Source organism: Gobius niger (assembly GCF_951799975.1).
Source record: "Gobius niger genome assembly, chromosome: 20".
Classification (NCBI taxonomy): Eukaryota; Metazoa; Chordata; class Actinopteri; order Gobiiformes; family Gobiidae; genus Gobius; species Gobius niger.
In genome coordinates, this window is record NC_136871.1 from 14,679,214 (window position 1) to 14,695,406 (window position 16,193).

The window sequence follows — 16,193 nt, forward strand, 5'->3', positions numbered from 1 at the left end:
AAGTGTTAAGTTTAGTTTATTTGAGCAGTTTACATTCAACTGTTATTTTTTTTATTAAGATAAAGGTAATGCAATTAGTAGACGTTTTTCTAAACTCTTTAATAATGATTAGTTGGGCTGCACAATCAAGTTCAAATCACCATTTTCAATTAACCACATGCAGACTGCAATTATTGTATCCTTTTCAAACAAATTATCCTCTCTCTGAAGGGCTTAGTATGGTTTAAACTTGCTAACCCTGTACAAAACACTCTACAAACACCGAGTCTCAACTTTGCAATGCAATTTTCAAATAATTTCAATTCTACATGTTGGGTATTTGTTTGAAAATCATATCGCCCTAATTATTAACATAAATGCTGCTATTGTATGTAGTGCAATTCTGTAGCCTTTTTGCTGATTTTTCTTCATCTTATTTGTTTTACAGAATTTCTTAAGAAACCAAAATAACAAAAACAACTACAACTTGGTGTGTGAGACCCTGCAGTTTCTGGACTGTATTTGTGGCAGCACGACTGGAGGTTTGGGCCTTCTGGGACTCTACATCAATGAGAAGAATGTTGGACTCATCAACCAGACTGTCGAGAGCCTGACTGAATACTGCCAGGGACCCTGCCATGAAAACCAGGTAAGACAGCTCGGTAATGCTCACTAATGCAAAGCTCTTTGATGATTCTCCATGTCATCCAGAATTACACCACACTGATTTATGATGTTAATTTGAAGTACAATAGATGCTGTTTTTTTTTTTTTTTTTCAGTTCTACATTCCGAGCCTTACTTAATGCTTTCATTGTTCCTGTTATCAACTTTGTTATGCTTTGAAGACTTTCTTATCGGACTTGTTGATTTGAAGCCACTTGTTGCTTAACCTCTTCAGTTTCCTCTGGGCGGCGTGCCTGTGTTTGGTCTTTGGCACTACATTATCTCAGCTCCTCACATGACTGCTGCACCCGCTGCTCATGTGGGGTCATTTTCTGGTGGGTGTGAAAGTGGCATGACTAAACAAGCAACTGGTTAAACACAAGGCTCGTTGGAACTGGTTTCGATTCCCTCTAACTTTGGAGCTGGGGGTGGCAGACTGCAAAAGCTCATTATTTGAACACAAGGTTATTTTTGGTTGTGTCTGCCCTGTGACAACATTTATTTTTAGAATATGGTGGTGGTGGCGGCGGTTAATGATTTCTTCTTCAGAGGAAATATATGTATTTAAAGGTTTGTCTCTGACCTCTTTCCCCAAGAGTCCCAGACCAAAGAAAGATGGCAAGAGCAAACCGGCTGCACAAAGTGGTGCTTGTCCTCGGTTACACGGCCTACAATATATACTTGTTTGAGTAAATAGTAAGATTGTGTTGAGAAGTTAAAAGGCCTGACCTAAGAAAATTATTATTTGGCACCTAAATGAGACTATTTATTTTATTTTACCCCATGACAAGTGTTTTTTTTCTTTTTCTTTTTCTTCCAGAACTGTATTGCTACCCATGAGTGCAATGGCATTGACATCATCATTGCACTCATTCTCAATGATATTAATCCTCTCGGCAAGAAGAGGATGGACCTGGTACTTGAACTAAAAGTGAGTAGAAAACTATAATTTAACCTGTTTAACACTTAAGTTAACACTTAAAGTTATAATTTACTATGGTGTCTATTGTGCTCCTTTTTTTTTTTTTGTAGAACAATGCGTCCAAGCTGCTTCTTGCCATTATGGAAAGCCGCCACGATAGTGAGAACGCTGAGAGAATACTTTACAACATGAGGCCCAAAGAGCTGGTGCGTATACAACATTTTTGCCCAAAGAAATGGCAACGGTTTTCAGAAAGGTTCCTCTTAAGATAATTCATTTAAAGTTAATATTGGTGCATTGTACTGTACGGTGCAGCTGTTAGCTCTCTTATCTACTAAGAAAGTCCCCGGTTTGATGCACCTGTGTAGGTTTCCTCTGGGTGCTCTAGTTTCCCATGTCACTAAAAAGACGAATGACAATTGACAATGTGTTTGTAAGTGTGAGTGTGGGAAAACAGATGGATATTGGCCTATGGCTACTGTTAATGTCTCAGGAAAGACATAACCGAGCATTGCACCGGCTCAGGTCCTGACCGGGCCTGGTCCAGATGAGCTGAGGGGCTGGGATGCCAAAGCCACACTGAGAGTGTCATTAGACTGGAGGTTTTAAAGGGACTTAGACATTTCTGAGTTAGTCCAGAATTTAAACTAACTCACAAGATTACAGAAATTTTTGAACATATCATCACATTATTCATGTTTACCAATTCTAATTTGTTTACTCATTAGTCCACATTTGCCGCAGGTCGGCTGCCATATTTAGTAAAAATAGTGGTACTCTCACCAAACATATCTTTCACCAACTATTATTGACATGCTGAAGCTCTGAACCTGGAGAATTCAATCGCTGAGTTAGTTAACCTTCGCAAACATACTTTTGAATGCCACACACAATGCTGCAGCCAGCATCAGCATGCTAATGCTAACGCCAATTAATCAAGGCTGGGATTGAGTGGGTCATCTAACGTAATAAAATAACATTTTAGTTCATGAAATGCTGTAAAAGAATAACTGATCTAACATAGTTATGATAAGTTGTGAGTTGTTTATATTACTGTGACCCAATAACCTCATATACCCAACGATATTTAATGTAGAAAAGTCCAGTGCTCCTTGTTTAATGTTCTCTCACAATGGAGTCAAACCCCCTGTATCCGTACAACTATTGGAAGCAAAATAGCCGGATAGGTGCATCTCATAAAATATTGCTTATAGATGATGACATCATGGTGTGGACACATGCAGGGACATGTTTACCAGCAGTGGACAAAAGTTATCGTGCCCTGCATTGATGACCTTCAACACACATTCCTCTTTGTCAGTCTCCCAGGCAAATTTACACCATATAGTGCTACACTCTATCGTGACGTGTTAATATGTGTTCCTCAACAAGCACTGTCCTGACCAAATAAACAATTAAATAAAGATACTCCCTGATGTTGACCATTGTTTGCAAAATACCACAGCCAACGTCAGCGAAAAGGCTTTGCCTTTGACTTTTTTTTTTACATACATATAAGATGCTCAGTCCTGGTACGGACAGATTATTAGTCGACACCAAAACAAAAATATCTTATCTTATTAGTATTTTTTTTTCTCTTAGGTGGAAGTGATTAAAAAGGCCTACATGCAAGGTGAGATAGAGGTGGAGGAGCCACCAGAAGGTGAGGATGCTGAAGAAGAGCACTCTGCGTCTCCACGCAATGTTGGCCATAATATCTACATATTGGCCCATCAAGTAAGTTTGAGCCATTGGGCACAGACTGTCTCCTGTCTGTCACTGTGACTCTGTTGTGATCAAGCCAACAACCAGCTTTTGCTACAAAACCCCAATAATAATTACATTTATAGACCCCCTCGAAAATGAGACATCTCAGGGGGCATTCCATTATAAATAAATAAAATAATATACACCTGACTTTGTAAAATAGACCATGTACAGTATGTTCCTTGAAAAGTCGTAATGAATACAGTATGTGCTTGTGCAGTGAGTTTGTTCTAAACAAAGAGGTTGCAATTGGATAATGACTGTCATGCATCATTGCAATTTTTAATTTTATGGTGATGTAATTTTAGTTGGCCCGTCACAACAAAGAGCTACAGGCCATGTTGAAGCCAGGAGGGACCTACGGAGAGGGCGATGAGGCTCTGGAGTTTTATGCCAAACACACTGCTCAAATTGAGGTCAGTTGGATGGTTTCATACCCTTGTGCCAAGGCACATCTACATACAGTTGTGTTCATGAGCCTATTACTGTGATGGAGGTCATTTGTGATCATTGTACACTTCTCCTTAACATTAAGTCATTGGCTGCCAATAACAGAACAGGGCACAAAAGATTAAAGCTGACACAAAATCCTATTGATTATTTGGTTTTAAATAAACGAGACATCACTGTACTGTATACAGTCCCATACCTTTCCATGTCTCTTGTTTAATTCTTTTCTTTCGACATTGGTCCAGATTGTCCGACTTGACCGCACCATGGAGCAGATTGTCTTCCCTGTTCCCAATATCTGTGAGTTCCTCACGCAAGAGTCCAAGCTGCGTGTGTACTACACCACAGAGCGTGACGAGCAGGGCAGTAAGATTAATGACTTCTTCCTCCGATCTGAGGACCTCTTCAACGAAATGATTTGGCAGAAGAAGCTGCGAGGAACTCAAGAGGCCAGTGGTAGCTCAAACAACGTTCCCTGTACGTCTTTTTCCTTCTTACTCTCTTACATCCTTGTTTACATGCCCTTTTCTTGCATTCCTCCATGATGCCATTTTGTACAGTTTTCTATTGGAATTACTGTCTCATGTGCTGCTTTTTTAGTTTATACACAACAAATATGTATGTATCCATAATAAATAAATAAATAGATAGATAAATAAATAAATCATGGGCCTCATGGCGGGATAGGGAAAAAGCATATAAACTGACACATTTTTATATTGTTCTGTACACATAGGCACATCTGTATTTAGATGCAGATGTACCTAAACAATATGACTCTTTGTAATGATTAGGCCTGGAGCAAGGTACTCTTTATAAAACTGTGATGTTTTTGCAGAGCATCCACCTCTGCTCTGATCTGATTTAGCACTGTGTCCTCCAACATTATGGATGGTGTGACGGATTTGCTTTAAGACCTTTGCCCACTATTTGTAGTTTATAATTAATAACCTAATGTCAAATGTCTAGGGTAGTGGAAATCTCTTTCAGTCACATAAGATGTACTGATTACTCCCCCTAATGCATACACAACACAAGCACATAGCCATTGGTTCTGTGTGCTAAAAGGTAAAGGGGTTGTCAATTGTTGTAACTCTTAAAGAGAAGTAACTTGAATGTCTATATCTGACATTACGTCACTCTTTTGTCACACCTTGCATTGAGGGCTTTCCTCCCAGGTTATTGCATGACATGTAGTTATTTAAAACGTTTATACACTTAAAACATGATTAATCTACTTAATTAATATTATTTTAAATAATTTATAATGTGAGCTTAAGGTAAAGCAAAGTTCAACTTCAATCAAATTTCCACTTTAAAAATGTATATATTAGGAATTCTGTGTCTATGTTGTAATTTGATTTTTTTTATACAATTGTGCAAAAATGATTGTGAACTAACATGTAAATTAAATAATTACTTTTAATGTTTGTGGTTATTGTTGTTTTCTTTTGTAAAATACGATTTGATGTTTGCTGTACATTTTATGAGATTTAATATTACACTATTTGTACACTGCTTTTAGTAAGTGAAGAAGATGAACAACAATTGTAATAACACTTAACTTTTATGTCCAGCTCAGCCCATCCTGTACTGGTGCTCCAGGAACATGTCCTTTTGGAGCAGCATCTCCTTTAACCTGGCTGTCCTAATGAACCTGCTGGTGGCGTTCTTCTACCCTTTGGAAGGTTTCCGTGGAGGTCTGTTATCCATCTTTAGTATTTAGATTTACTGGTGAAAGTATCCCGAGTGACTGTAGTTAATAATATGTAACCTTTTGTGAATGCTCTCTCAGCCAGAACATTTTGTCAAATGTTCAAATACTCTGTTCGTACTAGATCAAAATGACTTATTACTTATTATTGTATGAATGGGCGTTTCTCTGAGTAAGGCCAATTGCACGCTGCATTGCTGTATTGTAACCGGTTTGTTCTGTACCTAAAACAACAGATAATTCTGAGAATAATAACTTTTAATATGGCTTAATGAATCTTTGTGAGAATGATAATAACTTATTTGTTAAAATTGCATTGAAATTATCTGTGTCATGCAAAACACAAGCCCAAGCATGTCCTGGGCTTGTGTTTTGGGTGTAGCCTCAGCGCCTGTACCACAAGCAGAGGTGTGAAGAGACAGTAATACGAGCCGTCGATTTAGGTCTCACACTGCAGCTCAGTCACAAAAGCTCATGAGTGATTTGTTTCAAACAAGGCCCTGACCCTGTTTATTGATACTGTACCCACTCTCTGGTTGAAACTCGAACCAAATTCTAAGTTCTGCACGTGGTTTATTTTTGTTGCTGCTTGTGCACGTGTGCATTCTCGTGATAGAATATGGAGAGCACCATCTTGATCAGGAGAGAGACATAAATACTGCATTTCACCAGCAATACAAAACAAGCTAATGATCAGTTTTTGCTGTCAGGCCTCGGGGTCATATTCGGCCCTCCGGCATAAAACCCTTGGCCCCCAAGAGGATTTTGAGAGAACATTTATTTATAAATTTGAGATAAAGTACTCTAAGGTGTGGAATGTACATCAATATTTCCACATTTCCCGGAAAAAAAACCCATGAAGTCATAAATGATTTGCAAATTCATTATATTTGTAGAAAAAAGGTGCTTTACTTTGGGCTACAAATAAGACAGGCCCTTCACCAAACAAACATGCCTGCCCCTGCTCTACACACTTTACAGCGAGGAACCACTCATCCATTCACACTCATTCATACACCAGCATACGCAGACACCGGAGGCGAGGGGAGATAAGGTGTCCAAGGACACAACAACAGTGTGCACATGTTGAAGCCGGGATTCGAACCTCCAACCTTCTGATCATGAGGTGACTCACTCTACCATCTGCGCCTCTGTCGTGCTAATCAAAGTCTTGCATAGTTGACCTCCTGCCTCTCGCCATATTAACCCCGCTCAGGAGCCTGGGCTGATTTAAGGTACAGAATGTCTGCGTGGTCTTGGGTCATATGAGGTAACTTTGCAAGTGATGACATTCGCAAAGCTTTTGAAATAACCAAATGCTCAAATAATACGCAAGAAAATGTGAAATGTAATTTCATTTGAAAAGGGAACAAAAGGAAAACTCAATTTTGTTAAGTTTACTAACTGTCTATGAACACAAACTGGGAGCATAGCAGATCCATAGCATGTTCTCTGCTATGGACCGGCTTAGGACTGTCTAAGGGCCAGATGGGAGCTCTGTGGGGGCTGATTTGGCCCGGGGCCACATGTTGGTGATCACTGTTGTAGAGCATTTGTTTATCTAACAGGGACAAAACATTGATATAAGATGCTTCATACTAGATTAAGCTTAAGCTAGTTTCCATCTGCATTACTCAAACAAGTGAGTTGATACGATATAAAATGCATCCAACCATCCAAAAACATCCCAATCACAGTCGGTCTTCAACATCCAATTGATCCAAGTATGTCCATTCATTCATCAGTAGTAAAAGCAATACGTTCATGGACTCTGCTCTTGTGCTAAGTGGTTTAGTGCAAGGCATAGATCCATCTGATTACAGCTATGACGTATGCGAGGTAAGAGAGATGAATGGGCTTAGGTGTGTGAGGTGTTGCTCATGTCTGGACCGTGGGCCAAGTCTGAGCACGCTGTAAGGTCATTAACAATACAGCTCTATGACGACTGCTGAGGAACTGAGCTGGAGAGGAGACAACAATAAATACACTTCAAAGACGATGCAACACACCTGATCTTGTGTCATTATAAGACTTAAAGCACATGGCAGGAGCAATACCAGCCAAGTTTTTTTATTTATGTTTTATTTAAATTAGTAGTGTTGTTATTTATCAAACTGAATCTGGTACAATACATATCTTCTGTTTGAAGTTAATGTATATTGTATACTATCCCTATTCAAATAAATAAATGTATTTATTTCACCCTAATACAGAACTGACCTTTTATGACTAATTCACATGTGTTTTTCTTCAATAGGCACACTGGAACCCCATCTTTCTGCGTTGTTGTGGGTGGCTATGTTTGTCTCTCTCGGGATAGTTATCATCCTACCTCAGCCTCACGGTATCCGGGCGCTCATAGCCTCCACCATCTTGCGACTTATATTCTCTGTGGGCCTGGAGCCAACACTGCTGCTGCTTGGAGGCTTTAACGTAAGTCAACGCCTCTGTGTGTTCAGACGGCTTTGTTGTCACCTGTGCTTTGTAAATATAATTGACTCATTAATGTTAAGTACAGACTGTGACTGACATTTGAATTTGCTCAGAGCTCAGTCCATAGCATAATTATTATGAATGACCGCTTTTGAAGGTTTTTAGAGTATATGTGGTATATTTATTATTGTTATTTATTGTGTTTTAGTTATGTAATAAAATAATCTTCCTGACGAGCTTCGTGGGGAATCGAGGAACGTTCACCAGAGGTTACATAGCCATGATCCTGGATGTGGAGTTTCTCTATCACCTGCTTTACCTGATCATCTGCACTTTAGGGGTCTTTGTCCACGTTTTCTTCTACAGCCTGCTGGTACGAATACAGACACAAACACAAATTGGCAAATGCAAATGCGATAAACGCACAGTGTGAGGCTATCACTTTAAACTTCTTACTTTGTATTTGAAATATTGGATCACATGTAAACAAATTCCACTTTTCTATTAAATGTTCATGCCATATTCAACTTGTTCTCATCTCCATTACAGCTTTTTGATCTGGTTTACCGAGAGGAGACCCTGCTGAATGTGATAAAGAGTGTGACCCGCAACGGCCGCTCCATTGTACTGACTGCAGTGCTGGCCCTTATCCTTGTGTACTTATTCTCCATCGTGGGATACATATTCTTTAAAGATGATTTCCTTCTGGCGGTGGACAGGATACCCAACAAAACACTAGGTACTGAATACATGCTTGAATAACACATTCAATTGACTCTGTACATAACTTCAAATCATAACAACGCCGCCCAAGAAGTGACTTCCTGTTTCAATCCAGCACGCCAAAGTAAAAGTTCAGCTGTTCATTAGTTCAACTTTCTTTCTGCCTAACTATTCACAAACAAAACACTTAAAAGGTGTGTATTTAATCATATTCTTGTAATGTTACAAGCACCTGCTGAAATAATCAATGAGACGAGCTGTATGCTTTTATTTTGGTGTGCTGGATCAAAACAGGAAGTCTCTTCCTGGGCAGCATTGTTATGATTTGAAGTTATGCACAGAGTTAATTTAAAAGTTTGTAAAATATTGAAGATTACGTTCAATGACATAGATAAACAAAAAATGTATCTACATTGTTTTCAAACTTGTGGCCATCGTTAAATTAACTGAGACTCCCATACACAGAGCATGGAGCAAGCATGGTCGGAGAGTTCTTTACTGGAGGAATGTGTCGAAAAGAAAATGGTGAAAACTGCTCATCTGGGGCTTCAGGAGATGGTAGGTCATGAACACAAAGTAATGAACAATGTTTGTTTAAAAAAAAAAAAAAAAAAAAAAAAAAAAAAGACCATCCTCAATGAACAACCTTCAAAATCAGAACATTGAACACTGGTGCCTGGACCCAGCACCCATCCCGGGGTGGCTGGGTCCAGGCTGGTAAGTGCAGGATTATATCAGGTTGGGCTACGCTCTTTTCTTTTTGGGGGGAGCAAACTGAATCTGACAAAACGCAATCTAAAACCTAAGGCAAAGGCTTTTCGGGTCAAAAGGTCTGCCCCGGCTAAGAGGCTCAATGGGTCTGCTCAGTGATGGCGCATTTCTTTGCAAACAGTGACTTCTGCAAACCTACTGACCCCAACTAGGCTTAATAAGCCAGCCATGTCGAATCGTCTACACGCCAATGGCCTGCCTCCTGAGGCATTCCCATCTAACTTGCTAACTAGAATAGTCCGGTGGCCCATTTTGTGATTGATAAAAATATTTCCATGACTCGTACGTTAATATGTTGCAAATAGAATAATACTTGTGCATTATGTGCATAGAACGTTGGAATGTAATTATTACATTGTAATTATGTTCTTCTATTTTAGTTTTATATATTTTTTCATGGTGCCATTACCAAAGGCCTGTTCTGTGGCCATGAAAACAAAGCAGTGTATTCAGCGCGATGCAGGAAATGGCACTTATTTCTGTTGATTTGTCTTTTTAGCCGTTGTTGCCATCCAACCATCAGCCGTTGTGATAGAGGACAAGGAGAGAACTTGTGACTCTCTTCTCATGTGCATTGTCACGGTGCTGAGTCACGGGCTGAGGAGTGGAGGAGGTGTTGGAGATGTCCTGCGCAAGCCCTCAAAAGAGGTATAAACACAGGAAAAAATCAACGCAACATCTAAAAAGATTGATTTTGTACATCCTTCATTAGTATCTCGCTTTTCTGTTAGACATCGTGCATAAATACAATTTTGACTTGTTATGAAAATAACAAGGGGTGTAACAATGCACTGTGCCACAATGCGCTGCGGTGCTAAAATCGGATGAAATGCAGCATCCTAAAGTCATTTACAAGCTCCACGGCGTGTGTCATGGGTATATGCGGGCACTTAAACAGAGCCCTTGTTACCACTAAACCGAAGGCTGCAGACACTCAAGACCTGCAAAGTTGCATCCTCTTTATGAAATCTGCATGGCTTTGTAATGGGTTCTCCTGCATATGACCAGGCTGTGGTGAATGATAGATCCAGTGCACTACGCATTGTTGGAGGTAAGATCCAATCTTGGTCATGATCTGGCCTCAAAAGCTTTGTTTCCAAAAAGGTACTAGTATAATTTGTGTTTGTTTTACTGCCGTCAAAGTGAAACCAAAAACTTAACACACGAGTGTTACAAAATGAGAGTGCGCTGCACTTTTTACATGAGAACACTACAATTTAGTTTTCCATTTTGTTTTGCATTCTGAGCCAATAGGCACATTTTATTATAAATTTTATTGAAAAATTAGAAAGTATTTCCAATTTTGTCCTGAGATTATAAATACTGCCTTGTAATGAACATTTAGGGTATTTTAAAACCAACATATTATTTACATCGCACTGTGAACCGAACCAAACAGTGAGACAGCTGAACCGTTGCACCCCTAAAAATAACTTGTTTCTTTTTTGATAGCAATGGACATAAAAGTTTTATACATATTTTATACATATATATAGTTTTATTCATTTTTTTTACATAGAATCTGGAATACGCTTTGTTAAGTATATGGTATATGGATTTCAAACGTACAGCACACTTTAAAAGTATTATAGTACTCTTTCAGGATTAAGGCTTATTCATTGGTACAACTGCATTACATAGATGTACAGTGACCCGTACTCCCTTACATAAGAATCTCTCAGCTTATCATTCCTTATATTTCTCGGAGTATTGTAATTTAGAAAGTGCTTGACATGTTCTATACATCTTTGCCTCAACAGGAGCCCCTGTTTGCAGCCAGAGTCATCTATGACTTGCTCTTCTTCTTCATGGTTATCATCATTGTCCTCAATCTCATCTTTGGTGTCATCATTGATACCTTTGCCGACTTAAGAAGTGAGAAGCAAAAAAAGGAGGAAATTCTTAAGACAACCTGTTTTATATGCGGTAGGTTACGATATCATTCCATTTATATCAAACACAGCTTGATTTCCTTTGACACACATTGCTGATCCGCATTGTACACATTGGAAATTGTGTTTAGACGTCTGAGTAGTACAATCGATACCTCGCTTCAAATTGGCTTCTGCTTGTGAGCAATAGGTGTGAAATATAAAGGAAGCATAAGTTGCTGTAAAACAAATATGTTCTGAACAAGACTTTTGCCTTCGCATAAGGCCTCACTGCAAAATGGGGGGTGTTTTCCAGAGAAGTGTTACCATCAAAATGCATCCTCTTCTCAGAATGGCTTGTTAGTCATGGCAGGTGGAGGAGGACTGTTCCTTCTTCTTGTTGTCATATGCGTCTTGACCATTGCCTGATCCCTGTCCTCCTCTCTCAGTAAGCTATAGTGATGAAATCTCTGCTGCTTGTGACCATTTAATTACAGGCCTTTTTTATTGTGTTGTGTTGCCAAAAAAAATGGAAAGCTGGATCAGATCAAGTGGGATCAATTACATAAAAAGACAAGAACATAAACACATCAAAAAGATTGACTAAATTAGAAATAGGAGATAACATTGTTAAAATAGCATCTGTTTGTTTGTCTGTCCCCAGGTTTGGAAAGGGACAAGTTTGACAATAAGACCGTGACTTTTGAGGAGCACATCAAAGTTGAGCACAACATGTGGCACTACCTGTTCTTCATCGTGTTGGTGAAGGTGAAGGATTCGACTGAATACACTGGACCTGAGAGCTACGTGGCAGAAATGATTCGGGTAAGTGCTGTACACTGCACCTCTATCTAATCTGGTCAAATGTACGGAAGATCATATGAATGGTAGAAACATACAGTGTGTGAATGGTTGACCTTGTCCAGGGGGAAACAATAAACAGCAAAGTATACATCTGAAAAATGAATTCAAAGTTTCATGTAAAGCTTTGGAATTGTATTAGAAGGACAGGGGATGTGGAGTGTCCTATTTTGGCTAAATTTGAACAAATCACTTTCATTCTGGCTTAGATGTAGCCTAATACAGCAGCTTATCACTCATATACAATACACTTATATAGGTTTACCTTTTTTCATCAAAGATCAAAAGAGCCACACTGAGGCTTAAAAGAGGCTGTGGCTCTTGACATAGTGGTTGCCTATCCCTGACCTACTCTGACTGGAATAGTATAATTCTTGACTCTGTGATTTCAGTATTTCACATTAATAACACATAATCTGTTTTGTTAATAGAGAATCTGAGACAGACACTCCTTAATTTCCTAAGACACCACACTTCACACTGAGGCCTTAACATGTTTCTTCCACAGCTCCTTGTCCTGCAGTGTCTGACCCCTACAACCTAAAATGGAATTAAACAGACTCACAAAAGGAAACAGAAAGATTTTTTCAGATATCTAGATACAATGCCTCTATTATGATTATTGTTGTTATGCATTAATGCATCTTCTGCATTGGCTGTAAAAGCAAATTATCACCAACAGAATCTGACCGGTTTTACCGGTTTAATAGAATAAGCTTCTTCTTTTTGAGTTTCCACTGATGCCTATACTGTAATTAGGTCAGGGGTCAGACTCTTGATAATGATCTTTGTGTCGTTTTAAACGTTTTATTATCATTATTTTATTGGTCATACAGAATCTTTTTGGCTGCTAACGGGATTTTCTAAGCCAATCGGACCCAAAGAGCATACCTAGCAATTTTGTCGCTTGTATCACAAAGTGAACTAATTTTGGTCTAATCTTCTCCGCGGTTAACAGTTCTGTTGTTGAGTTTAGCCACTAAACAAAAATCCTTTAATCCTTTTTACTGATTTGGCCGTTCAAAATTGTCTTTTTTTTTGCCCTCGCAGCCGTCTGGTCTTTGACACATTTTCTCAACTTAATCCCATGGAGAGCAGTTTGGGGCATTTATTGCTGTTCTTAGCTTGGGTCTTGTGAAGAATCACCTGATTTAGGATCAAAGCCCATCCTTTCTCCCATTACTCAAAGTGTTCAAACTCTGTTCTGAGCAGTGGGGCACAAACGGGTAAAGATTTCTGTGACACCTCAGCTGACCCTGTCAAAATGAGTCCCTCTCCACAAATGTTTCACACTGGCTTCAATACAACCTCTGCCCTAAAGGCATCTGTGAAGAAACAAAATCAAATGCAAAATTAAAGTCCCTTCATTGTTAAGGTGTGTGTCCTTTGCATTATATTTTATCAATGCTAGACTTTTTGCCAAAAACATGATACTTTTGAAAGGACATTTTCTGACACAGCCTTAGTTAGAATAAAATATACTGCTGCCAAAAAATGCAACCAAATATGTGCTAAAGGTCAAACAGCACATCTAGCTGCAAACTGCTGATAGGTTAATGCAGTGGTTCTCAACCTGGGGGTCGGGACCCCCAAGGGGGTCGCCAGATCTTGAAGATAAAAAATATATATTTTCATTTGCATATATTTTAATAATTTTACCAGAGAGACATTTTTTTGTTTTAAGAATTATATAGACTAATGTCCCTATTTCTCACGGTGTGACCCAAGCAGGGGTCACAAATCCCTTTAACTGTTATAATGGTGGTCGTGACGTTGAGGACCACTGGGATAATGGGAGATATTAAGCTGGCCTTTGGACTTTATAACCTCTCAGGCAGTACGTTGTCCAGGTGTGAGTTCGTCAGCGATTCTTACTGTTAAAGCAGCTGACTTAACCCAATCCATTCAACTATTATTCCATAAACATTTCATGTATTAATAAAAATCCACTCCATGTTTCCTATGATACTTTGTCTGCCTAATCCAGTCTGTTTTGCACATAAATCACCTTCCACATGGAATTAAGGGAGCTTCCCAACGTGAATAGAATATTCTATATTATCTATAGTTGGGGGAAATATTGTTTGTAATATTGAAAAAGTGTTTCAATTTTAAAGACTGAAAATCTGCCACGTCAATTTTTTTGTGTGTTTCATGACCAAAAAGTGTCAATACACAGATTATTTAATTTTAGTTTAAAGATTCACTTTCTTTTTATTTAATAAAAACACCAATCCAAGCATACACTGTCTTGATAATCATCTTAAATGCCTTGTGTCTGTAGTATAGTATGTAAAGTCCCCCTTCCACCAGGTTGTTTATCTGATGCTGCAATAATATGGAAGAAGAATGAAACAAGTGGATGGAGTCATACTACTCAGAAAATGACTAGGATTGACGTCAAAGCTGGTTCTTAGAGAAATGTGTTTTCAGAGGTTCCAAAACTGTCTTAAATTCTCACGATTTTTTTATTATAAAAAAGTGGAAACAACACACCACCTATAATTAACTAAACCCTCCTCACAATGTTGAAATGTGCGAATATTTTGGTCATTATTTTGCTCATCGGTAGTGAGTGGGCCGTCAGGTGGTTTGTGGCATGACTGTGACGTTTTCTGTTGCTGTTTTAACCACAGAGCATCCTGTTTCTCTGTCATGGCCCGTGCGGTTTTAATAATGAAAACTGAACTTCCGTCATTTCCATTGAACCGGTGTGATGTTGAGTCTTATGGTCCTGGCAGATCGCTCTGTTTACGGGAAATGTTCACATTTGTAAACATTGGAGATGGAAAGCGGGTCTGAGCAGCCACTGAACCTGTCATCAGATAAACACAGTAGAGCCATTCGGCTGAGGAAATGGTCACCCAGTCTAGACAATCAAAAATGCAGGATGTTCATGACACCTTTCAGTTCCCAAAATAGTTTTTGCTTTAAATATTGAATGTTTGTGTAATGCTTTTGTAGCATAAGTTTTCAGTAAGTAGTCATCTGGATTGAGTTGTCTTGAACTGAAGGCATCTTGTCTCTCATCTCTTCTGTTCAAACATTCGTCTGGTCTGACATACCATTAGTTATTTGTTTACAATAAACCTAGCTATAGATTGTTAAATTGACAGTTGTCCCAACTTAGGACTTAGGACCAGCTCAGTGCATTGTATATGTCAATAATATTTCACCTAAATAACCTCAGGACACGACTGGATATCCATCCATCTGTCCTCCAATTCTGTCGGGGCATCATTTATTGTGCACATTTATTGATAATCATGTAAGTCTTTCTACAGTTTTCATGTTTATGGAAAGAAGTAAACAAACAGCATTCAGGAAGTGGAACATGTTCACAACTGCCTGTTGGTCCTCTCAGAATGACTCTGCTCTGCGTTATGTTGTGCTGTTGTGTGATTCCCCTGGGCCTTCTGTCTGACCCAGGTCTGGTTTTGTGGTTCGGACACCACCTCAGCTATCTCCAAAGCAACCGCTGAAACCTGGGGGACTTTTTCCACAGTTTGTTTGTGTCTGTGTGACCTCAGAGGCTACACAGCAACATTTAGTTCATTCATGCTACTTAGGACTGGTACGTGTGCACTCCAAGAGCCAGGGCACGAGTGAAATATGTGCTTGTAAATACAAGGGAGTGCCTCACATGACTAAAGACAGTGCACATTTACAATGGCATATTGTGGCCAAGTGCCAGACAAGATAGGAATGTGAAGATGAGCAGTTCTTTGTGCCTTCATTGTGTCACTTTCACTATATGTGATAAACTGAACATTTATGCTTACACACATTCAGAAAATGATATACTATATACTAGATTATCTGAAAATGCAGTATACAAATATATTGGACCATGGCCTTAGTTTGAAACTATGAATGAAAGAAAGGAGCAGGCTCAGGATTCAAAAGATTTTATTGTCAATTCATTGATATGAATCAAAACACACATTCTCTCAAGTCCTTGGTGTGGGGTGGGGAGTGAGGGAAGGGAAGGGAGGGAGTTCGGATAGCCTGGTGGATAGTGTTGGATGTGTGGATGT

At 39.1% G+C, this 16,193-nt stretch overlaps 1 protein-coding gene across 2 annotated transcripts in view; it reads left to right on the plus strand.

The window, feature by feature from the left end:
- The window catches only part of itpr1b (inositol 1,4,5-trisphosphate receptor, type 1b), a 63,462-nt gene that overhangs the window by 44,575 nt on the left and 2,694 nt on the right, over positions 1–16,193 (plus strand). For both annotated transcript variants that reach the window (XM_079578516.1, XM_079578517.1), the window contains 14 exons: positions 428–628; positions 1,465–1,575; positions 1,677–1,772; positions 3,169–3,303; positions 3,642–3,749; positions 4,029–4,260; positions 5,361–5,483; positions 7,755–7,930; positions 8,139–8,303; positions 8,480–8,669; positions 9,119–9,211; positions 9,924–10,072; positions 11,185–11,350; positions 11,960–12,120. In XM_079578516.1, coding sequence (XP_079434642.1) covers positions 428–628; positions 1,465–1,575; positions 1,677–1,772; positions 3,169–3,303; positions 3,642–3,749; positions 4,029–4,260; positions 5,361–5,483; positions 7,755–7,930; positions 8,139–8,303; positions 8,480–8,669; positions 9,119–9,211; positions 9,924–10,072; positions 11,185–11,350; positions 11,960–12,120 — 2,106 coding nt within the window. The remainder of the gene's footprint in view (positions 1–427; positions 629–1,464; positions 1,576–1,676; positions 1,773–3,168; positions 3,304–3,641; positions 3,750–4,028; positions 4,261–5,360; positions 5,484–7,754; positions 7,931–8,138; positions 8,304–8,479; positions 8,670–9,118; positions 9,212–9,923; positions 10,073–11,184; positions 11,351–11,959; positions 12,121–16,193) is intronic.